General features: G+C 41.0%; 1 protein-coding gene across 1 annotated transcript in view; it reads left to right on the forward strand.

Annotated features, from left to right (window-relative positions):
* Positions 1-12,636, forward strand: part of POLR1A (RNA polymerase I subunit A) — a 149,987-nt gene that overhangs the window by 79,710 nt on the left and 57,641 nt on the right. Inside the window, exons 12-21 of the mRNA XM_085869794.1 lie at positions 1,236-1,358; positions 1,507-1,734; positions 1,825-2,079; positions 2,309-2,500; positions 3,087-3,236; positions 3,407-3,590; positions 3,701-3,783; positions 3,904-4,062; positions 6,039-6,134; positions 6,385-6,537. Coding sequence (XP_085725920.1) covers positions 1,236-1,358; positions 1,507-1,734; positions 1,825-2,079; positions 2,309-2,500; positions 3,087-3,236; positions 3,407-3,590; positions 3,701-3,783; positions 3,904-4,062; positions 6,039-6,134; positions 6,385-6,537 — 1,623 coding nt within the window. The remainder of the gene's footprint in view (positions 1-1,235; positions 1,359-1,506; positions 1,735-1,824; positions 2,080-2,308; positions 2,501-3,086; positions 3,237-3,406; positions 3,591-3,700; positions 3,784-3,903; positions 4,063-6,038; positions 6,135-6,384; positions 6,538-12,636) is intronic.

A 12,636-nucleotide genomic window follows, 5' to 3' on the forward strand; every position in this document is an offset into this window, starting at 1 on the left:
ACTAAGTTGTTGAGGTAGCCTCAACTGATAAGCCAATGATTTTGAGGTCAAAGGTCAAACGTCATCTTGAGGTCAAATTTCTAAAATCACCATTTTTCATCCGATTGACTTGAAATTTGAACCAGATTTGCATATTGTGTCACTGCATTGGGAAAGTAACTATTTTTGTGGTCAAAGGTCAACTCAAGGACAAACTTCTAAAATCTATTTCAATCTGAAATATAATCAATTTTCATATGATTTACCTGAGCTTTGATTGAGATTGTCAATTTTAATCTTAATGAAATGGAAAATTTGATGTATCCATGGCAACCTTTGGAGAGGGGGTGGGGGTGGATTTTGCAAGTATCGTGCTCTGTACGACGTCTTTTTCTTTGTTTGTGAACAAAATATCTCAAAAAGTTGTAGATGGATTCGGACAACACTTGGTGGGCAGGTTGGATATGTAATAAAGAAAAATTGTTTTGATTTTGGTGCAGATCCAAATCCGGATACGGATCCGAGAATTTTTAAGTGATTCTACACCATGGAATGATCGGGCTAAAACAATATATGTATTGCATGATATCTCAAAAAGTTATGGACAGATTCGGACAAAACTTGGTGAATGAGTTGGTTAGGTGACGAGAACAAGCCAATTAAATTTTAACTCAGGTCTGAATCCAGATCTGGCCTATCAGTGGGATACAAAACGTAAACTGATCAGTCTGGCGGAGGTATGTGGTCTACCGAGTGCCCTTCTAGTTGTAAATTTATTTAATACTGCGAAAACCGAAGTCGTCGTCATCTTTGAGACAATGGCATCATTGGCGGTGCTGCTGTGCCGCTGATGCAATCCCCTCTGCAGGTTGGAGCAGGACTATAAAGGGAGTATTTGGCAAAGCAGAATATATCCAGGCAGTGTCTGTTCTTTCAAGCTCGCTTGAAAATGTGGTCTTGCTAAAAGTCACGTTTGACAGCAAAGTGTGCAGGAGCTTTGTTTGCTCTTCTCCAAGAGTTTCGTTGCAGCAGAAGGTGTTTTCTGCAATGACTGATGAAGCATGATAGACTTGGGTGTAATGTAATGTTCTCTATGTTGGACGAGTTTTTATTTTTATGTTTTTTCCTTTCTCTCTCAAAGAGAAAGGATTGTGGCTGAGTTATGGTTGCTGTATTGTTGAGAAAGTTGTGTTCTTTGTTCCTCGATCTTGCTCGTCACTTTCACCATGTTTTCTGAACCACCTTCGCCTTCCCAGCTCTTGGAAAGCAAACAGGGCATTTTCAGGAAGAACATGATGGGAAAGAGAGTGGACTTTGCTGCCCGTTCTGTTATTTGCCCAGACATGTATATATCTGCGGATGAGATCGGCATCTCCCTGGTAAATGATAACTTGCTGAAGTTTAACAAATGTAATCTCAATAAAGCAAAAATAAATCCATTTGTGTTTGTTAAAAAAACAAACAAACTTGCTTTATACTGGTGTTTGTTTGTTTTTTCTCCTGGCTCACTAACTTTTATCTGCTTAGGTCTTTGCCCAGACTCTCACTTACCCTGTTCCTGTGACACCATGGAATGTGTCAGAACTTCAGCGTGCTGTGTTGCGAGGACCAAATTCATACCCAGGAGCAGTTGCTGTGCTTGGCAAGGATGGACGTCGAATATTGTTATCTGCGACGGATGCATCTCAACGCCGTGTCTTGGCTGCTCAACTGCTGACAGATGGTGGAGGGGAAGACAGAGGGATTATGCCAACTGTAAGTAGAAAGCCTTTACAATGGTTCTTGTTCTGCTGTTTTGTTTTTGTTTTCTTCTTCATTGTAGTTTACTGAAAAGCTCCCCTCCAGGTCTTGCGTCACCTTCGTACTGGAGATTACCTCTTGCTAAACCGTCAGCCATCTCTTCACCGTCCCTCAGTGCAAGGTCACCGAGTTAGAGTCCTTCGTGGTGAGCGTGTCTTCCGCTTGCACTACACTTCCTGCAAGGCTTACAATGCGGATTTTGACGGTGATGAGATGAATGCTCACCTGCCTCAGAACGAGACTGCCCGTGCTGAGGCTGCTACCATTGCTGCCACGCATGCACAATATTTGGTGCCCAAAGTGAGTTGTGCTGCTATTTGCCCGGACATGTTTATCCCAATGATACCTCCATTTATCTCATTGACACCTACATTTGTGGCTTACAGAGTGCTTTGGGATTAATAAAATTTGGAAATAATCAAGGAAATAATCAAGGAAATAATCAAGCTGCTTGCCAAGGTTGTGCTCAAAGCCACAATTGGTCACGCTTTCCTGTCATGTACTTTTTCTTCATCTCCTTTACCTGAAGGACGGCACTCCACTGGCAGGCCTAATCCAAGACCACCTTATTGCTGGTGCACTGCTCACCTGCCGTGGAGTTTTCTTCTCTCATTCCATCTTCACTACATTGATCTTCAACGGGCTGCCTGATTCTTCAAAGAAAATTCTCATCCCACCACCGGCAATTCTTGCTCCACAACGCCTCTGGGCTGGGAAGCAGGCACGAGCCACTTGCACAGATTTTACTTCTGATTTAGTCAAATTGAATCTCCAACACACCTTTAGTTAGTTCTCTTTAATACAAAGTCTGCGAACTGTCTGTGTTAGATGCTAACTGCCATTGGTCATTGAGCCTTCCTTGTGACCTCCACCTCCACCCTCTCTCCTCTCCCTCAACTCTCGCATGCTTCATGCATTCTCCTTCTCTCCCGTCCTCCTTATACTTATCTCCTTTCTTGTTTATCCCAATGGCAGCAAGTTCTCCATAGAAACATATTAGATGAGTTTAATGTTGTTCTATGGTGAGTCAGAGCCCAAATTATACATATCACCTGAGAGCCTTTTTATGTGTCCTTGTATTTCTATCAGTCTGCTTTACCTTCTTATTTTCGAGGAAATTGTTACCTCTCTTTATTTTGTACCAAACAGGTAGGTAACTGATAGGCCAGAATGGATAAATGGATTTTTGTGGGGAGCAAGTCATTGTTCAATAATGCCGTCATCCTCCCCCCCCCTTTTTATTTTTTTATTTTAAATTTTTTAAATTTTAATCCTCCACCCCTGCTTTCCTTTAATTATTTTTGTAGCTCATCACTGCTCTGTTATACAACATTATCCCAAATGGTGGCAAACACTTGAGCCTGGACTCCACAGCTAGAATCCGTTCATCGTGCTGGGTCAAAGCTCCGGCACGACCCATTCCAGGTTTTGAACCCATAACCATGTGCGAATCGCAGGTTTGTGAAATGTCCTTTCTTTCTTTTTTGTTACTTTCAGAATTTTCAGCAACTGCTTAAATGTAGTCATAGTAGTGGTCAAATTAGTAAGCGCAACAATTATTAATATTGCACCAACAGTGTGCATAGTTGTTTCATGGATGCTTATTCTGACTTTGGATTTGCTCCAGGTGGTGGTACGTGGAGGGGAACTCCTGTGCGGGGTGCTGGATAAAGCGCAGTGTGGCAGCGCTCCTTATGGCCTTGTGCACTGTGTGCAGCAGCTTTACGGTGGTGCTGTTGCCTCTCGTCTTCTCTCTTGCTTGGCGCGAATCCTCACGGCATTCCTTCAGCGTTACCGTGGATTCAGCCTTGGTCAATAGCTATGTTTAATGTCATTATCAGGAAGAAAAATATACCCATTTGCCCATTTATATCCTACTTTTCTCACTTGTAAACCATCTTTCATCTTGTATTATGTGTAGGTGTGGAGGACATTCTTGTCCAAGCAAAAGCAGATGCAAAGCGTTCCAAGCTCATGCGAAAAGCAGCTGCAGCTGGGAATAAGGTAAGTAAGATTTGTTGCTCTCAACAAGGCAAATCGTGAGGATCCTGCTTGGCTGTCTTGCCACACCAGTGACGATGCTGCTTCACCTTGAGCATCTGTTTTTATTTCTACCCCATCTAGGCTGTGAGAGAGGCTTTAGACCTTCCTCTCTCTGCGCCACAATCAACTTTGGTTGCTGGTTTCAGAAAGGCACACCTTGGAAAGGACCCTATGGCACAACCAAATATTGATCACCAATTCAAGCGTGTATCGGATCAAATTAATAATCAGATTAATCAGGTAATTGAATGCACTATCCATTGAAAAACATTGACTACGATATGTTTGGTGTATCCGCCATATTATGTCAAATTAACTCTGATATTTACCATCATTGTCACAATCTTTAAGCATGAAAAATTTCCATGTTTGTGTGGATTTCCTCATTTTCTGAATGTCTAAGTCATTTTTCTGAGATTTACCTGAACAACTGGTAATATGTTCCAAATTGTGATGATGCGGCCTTTGTATGTATGCATTTTATTTGCAAAACTTGAGTTCAGCTCAATGAAATGTGAGTCTTGTAAAAGTTTTCCTAATGACGTTGCCAAGCAATTTTTATTGTTTATGCCTCCTCTGCATGGCAATTGCCAGATGTGATTGTAATTGTGATGTTTTGCACCGTGTTAACATGAGTGATGATGTCATCAGTGTGGTGTTTTAATTATATGAAAGACCAAGTACTGCTTTAGTCATCAGAAGGAGCTCGCATAAACAAAGACCAAAGATAGTCATCAGGAGGAACTTGTATAGGATTTGGATATCAGCTGCTGCTACTCTACCCTCACAAAAATATTTTTTGTAAGAATTCACTTCTCCCTCGACGGACAGATAGAGAAAGAAGGAGAGACATTGAGAGTAAAAAGAGAGGAAAATGAACAAAACGAAAAGCAATAATTAGAATGAATGAAGAAAAATGTTAAAAAGTATAAAAGTGTGAGACTGAAGAGAGATGCGAAAGAGAAAGGAACAAGCATCAGATGTCTGGAAGAACCTGGATCGATAGATTGCTGCAGTTACTCCCCAATGCTCAAACACAGTAACAGGTACAAGCTACCGGAACACCATAGATTATTATTCGGTGTTGTAACTGACTCGTTGATTCAACCATGAGCACCTTTGATTATAATAGGGTGATGTAACTTGCCAATGGATGCTGCGTTAAGCTTGCATGGTCTCCCTTTTCTGAGCAACTTTTTATTGCCATTGCCACAATTGGCAAAAAGATCCTTAGTTGTAGTTTGTCAATGTAAACCTATACATGAAAAATATAATTTAAAAACCCTTCATTTATATTTGCAGCTTAGTTCCACAATGGAAACTGAGGCATATCATGTATCAACGATCAGTCATCGAAATGTTCATATAAAGACACCAAAAATCGATAAGTGCAACCGATTAAAACCTTCCAAGAACTTGATGCGTTCATTCAGTTTTGTCTCCTTAATAATGAAAATTAAATTGCATTAAACCAAAGTACTCCCGTCAAACGAGGCCTCATTAGCACGACAAATGGGCTCTCCGTCCTTCCCCCTTTAATACTCACCCCTTGATAGTTTCTTATTAATAGATAGATATATAGTAACCCGTTAAATTTATATATTTGTGTGTTTATAGCTTTTGCAATCACTGGAAAAAACTAGATGGGCACGCTGTATCGTGCATATCTCCGCCACACAATCCCTGATCCAGCAGAACATATCGGGCCCAATAATTTTTTTTCAATATCGTGCTGGATATCGTGTTTGGCCCCATCTCTCAATGGTGAAGAATCACTTTAAAAATTCTCTTATCTGGATCCGGATCTTCACCAAAATCGAATCAATTTGTCCTCATCACACACCCAACCTGTCCACTAAGTTTTGTCCCACTCAGTCCATAACTTTTTGAGATATCGTGTTGTATATCAGTTTAGCCCGATGGTGAAGAATCGCGAAAGATAATTATCGGATTCGGATCTTCACCAAAATAGAATAGCTTCATTCTTGTCACACACACAACCTGTCCAACAAATATCATCCCAATCCGTTTGCAACTTTTTGAGATGTCCTGCACACAGACAGACAGGCGTGAAACATAACCTCCTTCCACCTTCGGTGTCAGAGGTTAAAAAAAAAGAAGCCCCCTGTTGTGATTGATATTAAACGGATATAATGGCAATGGTGTTTGTGTTTGTGCTTGTGATAGTTGTCAAAATGGTTGTATGTCTTTTTAAGGTGGTGGTTCCTGGTTTGATGAAGGTCTTCCCAGAAAATGCTCTGCAGTTGATGCTCCTTTCAGGTGCCAAAGGTTCAGCTGTGAATGCTATGCAGGTTTGTTTGTTCATTTGGTTCAAAATAACTTGAAAAGGTTTCTCACATGTTGATGTGGAGTGACACTTTTTTCCACAACAAATGTGTCCCAAATGACAGTCTACAATGGGGAAGTTTCTTGCTTTTTACATGAGGCTCGTTTTTTTTTTTTAATTAAAAATAATAAGTAAATTTAAACTCCAATTTTAACCATTTTTATTTTAAAACGTTGATCTCTCAACCATTTATAATTTATCCTTGGTACCTCCAGATCTCCAGCTTGCTGGGCCAGGTTGAACTGGAGGGACAACGACCACCTTTGATGCCTTCTGGACGCTCTCTTCCCTGCTTTCCACCATACACAACAACCCCTCGGTCAGGGGGATTTGTGATGGGGCGCTTCCTAACCGGCCTGGAACCCCCGGTATATATTTTTGATTTTTGTCCGTCTCTCCGTATCGTGCTCTGTCTGTCTGTCTGTACGTGCGTCTCCTATTTTGACTGCTCCTGCCAAACCGCTGGGCCAACCCAGCTGAAATTTGTCAGCAAGGTTCCACTCCTGACTGGTAACATGGATTACAAAGTTCGTTCTGGTCACATGATTTTAAGTAGGTCAAAATGGCAGACTTAATAAATTCCTTCAAAAATTTTCTTCTCCAGACACAAGTCAGAATGCTACCAAATTTGGGTTACAACATGAGGACAGGATAATGATGTTAAATTGTGGAGGTCATGACTCTCACATGATCGGAAGTGTGTTAAATGGCAGTCACATAAATTCCTTCAAAAATCTTCTCCAGACCCACCAGTCAGAATGCTCCCGTTTGGGTTACAACATTAGGCCAGGACCCAGATAAGGTACAGATCCAGTGGTCATATTTTTTAGCTCACCTGGAACGTAGTTCCAGGGAGCTTATGGGATGGTGTGTTGTTCGTCCATCTGTCCACAAATACTTGCAACTTCTTCTCTGAAACCACACATACGATTTCAATGAAACTTTACCTCAACCTTCATCACCCATGATGTACCAAAGTTTGCTCACATTATTTTAAAAAAATCAGGTTTTAAAGGGGATTTACGGTGGTTGGGGGGTTGCCCTCCAAAATAGGTATTTGCTATAATATTGGTTCATCGGTGCATTTTGCTGATTCCGTCTCACGTTGTCTTCCTCCTCAGTATTATTATTATTCGACCAGGTGAGTGCCCAGGGGTATTGCCCCTATTTTTATTTTTTGTGCTCTTTTGTACACAGTCTTTTCAAAGGTTTTTATTTTTGTTGTTTGTGTTTACATAAACAGTCCTACGATGTCTCTCCAAGACCCGCTGCTTGGTCTGCTCTTTTCAGGCTCTTTCCAAGATTACAACATTTGTTTCTTTCGACAATATATTAAAATGAAGTTGGATTACTACGAGATGCAATTTTAAGCAACAAAACCATACCAGAACCTAGCTTGACATTTTTCGTTTTCTTGAAGGCAACGCCTAAAGGAAATTTTGCAGTTAAAATTGGCTGAATATGGCATTGGATGGAATCAACAGGTCATTGATTGAGGCATGCTAACCACCATGGGTAGTTGACGTTTTGGGTGTTGACCCTTCGTCGAAGCAAGGCAGAGAGAGCCTCGAGGTAAGTGCACTTGCCTACCACTTTTGCTCGAAGTGCTAATGTCCAAAATGTTGACTTCTCATTGCTTCCCACGGTGGTTACTGGTTAGCATACCTCATTCGATGTCCTGTTGAATTCATCCATTGTTCTACCTTTCTGCTGATGCAGATTGATATGCCTTCAATGGCAAGATTAGTTCTTCACCCTACAATGATTATGTCATCGACTTGACAAAAAAGATTTTAGGATTTTCATGCATCTCCTGAATATGGCTGTTTTGTGTCCATCAATATCCATAACTCCATGAATTGAATGTCCCTTAAACCACTGTATTGAGTTCCGTTTGCAATACGGAACTCTCAGCTGTTCCGTATAGCTGAACGGAACCACTTCTCCCTCGACAGACAGATAGAGAAAGAAGGAGAGACATTGAGAGTAAAAAGAGAGGAAAATGAACAAAACGAAAAGCAATAATTAGCATGAATGAAGAAAAATGTTAAAAAGTATAAAAGTGTGAGACTGAAGAGAGATGTGAAAGAGAGGAACAAGCATCAGATGTCTGGAAGAACCTGGATCGATAGATTGCTGCAGTTACTCCCGTTTGGGTTATAACATTAACCAAAATCACTTCGCTTCTGTCCCACGTTTTCCAATGTAGTCACTGACCATGACCAATCGTCAAACAAGCAGACCAACACCAAGCAGTGTTGGTGGAATTTTATCCCACCCCACCTGGACTAGCCATACACTAAAGGGATGTTTTGTAACACTTGTATACTGCACCATTACTTTTGTTCAGTGGACTGCAGTACTGCAAGAATAAAATATTTTGAGTTTATGACAACACTCTCTCACTTCCTCAAATCATGGTAGTAAGAGTGCACCTGGGATAAAAAAGGTGTGGATACAGGTTTTGACCCCACAGTGTTTCACATTTGGCTGTGACATTATGAAAAGTACTCCAGGTGCTGAGGTTGATGTTAATCTTCTGACATCACCTCAAAGGATAAGGAGCTGACCATGTGCTTGCATCTGTTCTAGCCACTTTACAGAGGACTCTTATGAGAGCAAGGTGTTGATACAAATTGAGAAAGGTGCATGTGACCATTTGAGAGGGCAGTCGTGCTGTGGGCTTTTTCACAATTAATACCAGTGTCACAGAATATAAAGTAACAAGAATGGTCAAGATCAGAGAAAGTGGGCCTGGGAGTGTATTTTCCATCCATGGGGCTTGGAAAGGAAGTGCTGAATCACCCAATATCCTTCCATTTCTGATCAGATTGAAGTTTGAATCCTTACTATAATTCACTGGCCGGTGTGCGTGTGTGTTACTCATCCTGCAGTTCTGGACCGATTGAATCCAGACTTGCTGTATCGGATCAGCATGACCCCGATTAGTGCATCGGGGTGTTTTTTTTATCTTTGCCGGTGGTGTTGGGAGTGGGGTGGGGAGGAGGATAGGGCAGGGATGCAAATTCTCTCTGTAAATGTGTATCGTGTAGTGCCGCTCCATGTGGGGGAGGGTATTACAAGTCCCCACCCTTTACAGTATAGTATTCCTGTCCCACGTTTTCCAGTGTAGTGAGGTGTTTTGAATTACAGCCATGCGCCGCTTAACGACGTTCCGGGCAACGATGGATCGCATATATGACGGATCTGCCTGCTCTGAAAAAAAAAAAAAATAATGTAACTGAAAAATTCCTATCGCCGAGTGATGTAGCCTCGTATAAAAATAGCACATACAATTATGTGCACTGTACAGTTCATAATACCTCGTAATGATAATAAACGACAGTGTGGCCCCGTTATAATGCGATCGTTGAGGTCCATAAAATGTCATCGCGAAAAAAAAAGAGGATCGTGCTAAATCGGGATTCAAGGAAATCGGCTTTCAAACTGAACCAGTGTTTGCACGTTTACCTTCCAGCAAGTATATTACCTTTGAATTGAAGAATTCCGCGAATAAATCGTTCTTAGTCGACATTGAAACACAAATTTGTTTTTCGTGAAGCTTTTTATGTTATTAAGACAATCGCACTGTTCCGAAAATATATATCACAATTGACAGGAGCTCGTTTCTTCATTTGTAAATTATAACATCGATGCAATAATTACATATTTATAAAATCCAAACGCTAATTAATTATTCACCTTTCTATAATCGATGTGAGGAGATTGTAAGCTGCTGCTAACAACACCGATGGCTGTCATGAACAGCACAAAGGTAAATCTAACATGTCTTCTGTCTCTTGGATGTGTGTTACAATTGCCGACAGTATTCAGTACAGTAACATGCTGTACAGGTTTGTATCCGAGGAGCAATAGGCTATACCATATAGCCTAGGTGTCTCGGTTTGTGTAAGTACGATGTTCGAAAACGAAAAAAAAAAAAGATGTTCGCACAACGACGACGTCGCTTAACGACTCGTTTCTCAGAACGTAACCCCGTCGTTAAGTGGCGCATGACTGTATAGTTATGAGGTATGTTTTTGCTTCGTGCACACAACCCGGGTTATTTTCTTTTTTCGGGAGTGATTGAGGCAGCTGTCAGTTGCCTATACGAGTACATCACCCAAATAAAGTTATGTGGAAAAATAAAGTGTTGCAAGTTTGGAACAAGATCGCCCATAAGGTGGGCATCCTGCTCATATAATTTACATTCTAAGCATATCCTTGTTTTCACCATGTACAGATTAAGTCCACAATATATTTTTAACTTGGTATCACAAAGCTTTCCTTCAACAACAAAGATCTATTGTATTTGTCGTTGTCGCCTCATTGTAGTCAGAGTTGTCCACTGCTGGTCTTTGGAACCGTGCTCCTTGTCACCAGAGAGCTGAAACCGATTTGTTTCTGAAGCCAGTTTGGCACACACACATTGGCAGACTGCTCAGTTTGAGGTTACACGACACAATCATTCATCCTCTTCTGTAAACTCGCTGCGATTCAACCCCACCCCCCCCCACAACCCCCCCCCCAAAAAAAAACAGGAACGTACTCACAAGAAGAAGTTGCTTCATTTCTGTGCACTCGATTTGTTTATCATGACGCTGGGCTTCTCTTCAAGCAAAGCAAGTGCTTCTAAGTTCTTGTTAACAAATGAATTGTAATATCCAATGTAGCATTATAATAGTGTCCCAAATTAGTTTTTAATTTCAAATAAAGAGAGTGTGAGGTGCTAATTGTAAGATGTTGCAACTCATGGTTGCTTTGTGTTTGGGGATTGCAGGATAGCCTCAACCAGGAGGTATGCGCTGATCCTAACAGCTGTCCAGCCTGGGTTTGAATCTGAACTGAGCTATAAACTGTCAACCTGGTGTTTCGCAGGCAGGGATAACCATCAATGTGTGTGTGCCGTCCATCGGATGGACAATGAGCTCGAGAATTCATCTTTCAGTACAGTACTGGTTGTTGGTGGACATTAAAGATCCAATGGTATCTTTTGTGGAGAGTGAATGAGTTCTTACTTGCAACCTGAACAAATCGCAAATTCCTGCCCAAGTGACCTTCAGTCAAACGTCAGGCCTAGACTTACGGTTCGTGAAAGACTTGGGTCATAAGCATTCTCTGGCCAACCCCACAATAAGATGGAAATATTTGGTGCCATTAAAGAAAAGTCATTGTAAGACTAGTCTATGTTTGCTTTGTATTTGTTATCTGTTTCCTCGTTTTATAAGGGGGGGGGGGGGGGGGAGGGTCAAAAACTTTTCTCCCCATTTGATGAAGAATTCTCCTGCACCAACCAAACTTGTCACTGACATTAATACATCCATTGTCACATGTTCTTACTATTGGTGGGTGAATTTCCAGATACCATTTGAAAATAAGTCGTGTTTTCTGCAAGCTGGAGGCTGGTGACATTACGTTTTCAGGTTGTCTGTCTGTCTATCAGTCGTTGGGTTGTGTGTTTTTAAACCACGATAACTTGTGACCCACTGCAGGTGATTTCAGCAAAACTTGGCAGAAGTATGTATGGTTATACAAACATGAACCGACTCAATTTTGGGTTCAACATTTCAGAGGTCATGTGATCTTTGAAAATCATTTTGCAGACCATAATTGTAGTTTGAAGCATCTGTCTCTCTACCACTCATCTGTCATGGAACCTTTAATTGAAATCAAATGCTACAGTGAGTTGCCATCTTACATGGGCAGAGACGTATCCATCAACACATTCGTGTGGAATAACATTTTCTCGTCTGCTCTAAAACCTTTTAAAAGGGATGTTTTTTTGGGGGTTTTTTTTGAAAGGCTATTTTTTTATTATTATTATTTGTTATTGTTCTCTCCCCTCTTGCTGTACCAGTGCCATTTGCAACCAAATATAAAATCTATTTCTGAAATGTTTCAGTAAATTATGTCACAAATTGTGTGCAAGTAATTGGACATTTAGTTTTATGATTCAACTCCAAGATGTGAGCTGGTTAGTATCACAAAAGGTGTTGTGGCTATTGTAGAAGGGAAAATGTTATTTTCAATGCCAATGCAACATTGCTGCATCGATTAACAGAAAAAATGACTCCTACCAACAAAAAGCCATTGCTATCCAGGAATTCCTTGTGAGCATGTAACCAAATTCCCATCGTAGTATTTGATGTTTGTTGCATTTTATCCTCTCTGTGATGTTGCTACGGGCTTGAGAGTAAAATGGGGAATAGATTAGAATAGTTATTTCATTGTGCTTGTTGGAATAAGTGTGTTATAATCGCTGTAATTAAAGAGGGTGCCGAGCATGTGTTCCAATGCTCTTGTCCTCGCCTGCCTGAGTGTTTGTCCCTGCTTTGGCCTCAAAACTGCCTTCAAAGCCAACCTGTGGTGGCTTAATCCCTTGCCCAAGTTCTGAAGTACGTGCACTTACAATTTGGGGCCTCGAGGTACGATGGTTTGGCAGTGAAAGAATAACGTACAAACACACA

The sequence above is a fragment of the Eptatretus burgeri genome, chromosome 2, assembly GCF_056783735.1.
Source record: "Eptatretus burgeri isolate ZD-2024b chromosome 2, Ebu_testis_v1, whole genome shotgun sequence".
Taxonomy (NCBI): domain Eukaryota; kingdom Metazoa; phylum Chordata; class Myxini; order Myxiniformes; family Myxinidae; genus Eptatretus; species Eptatretus burgeri.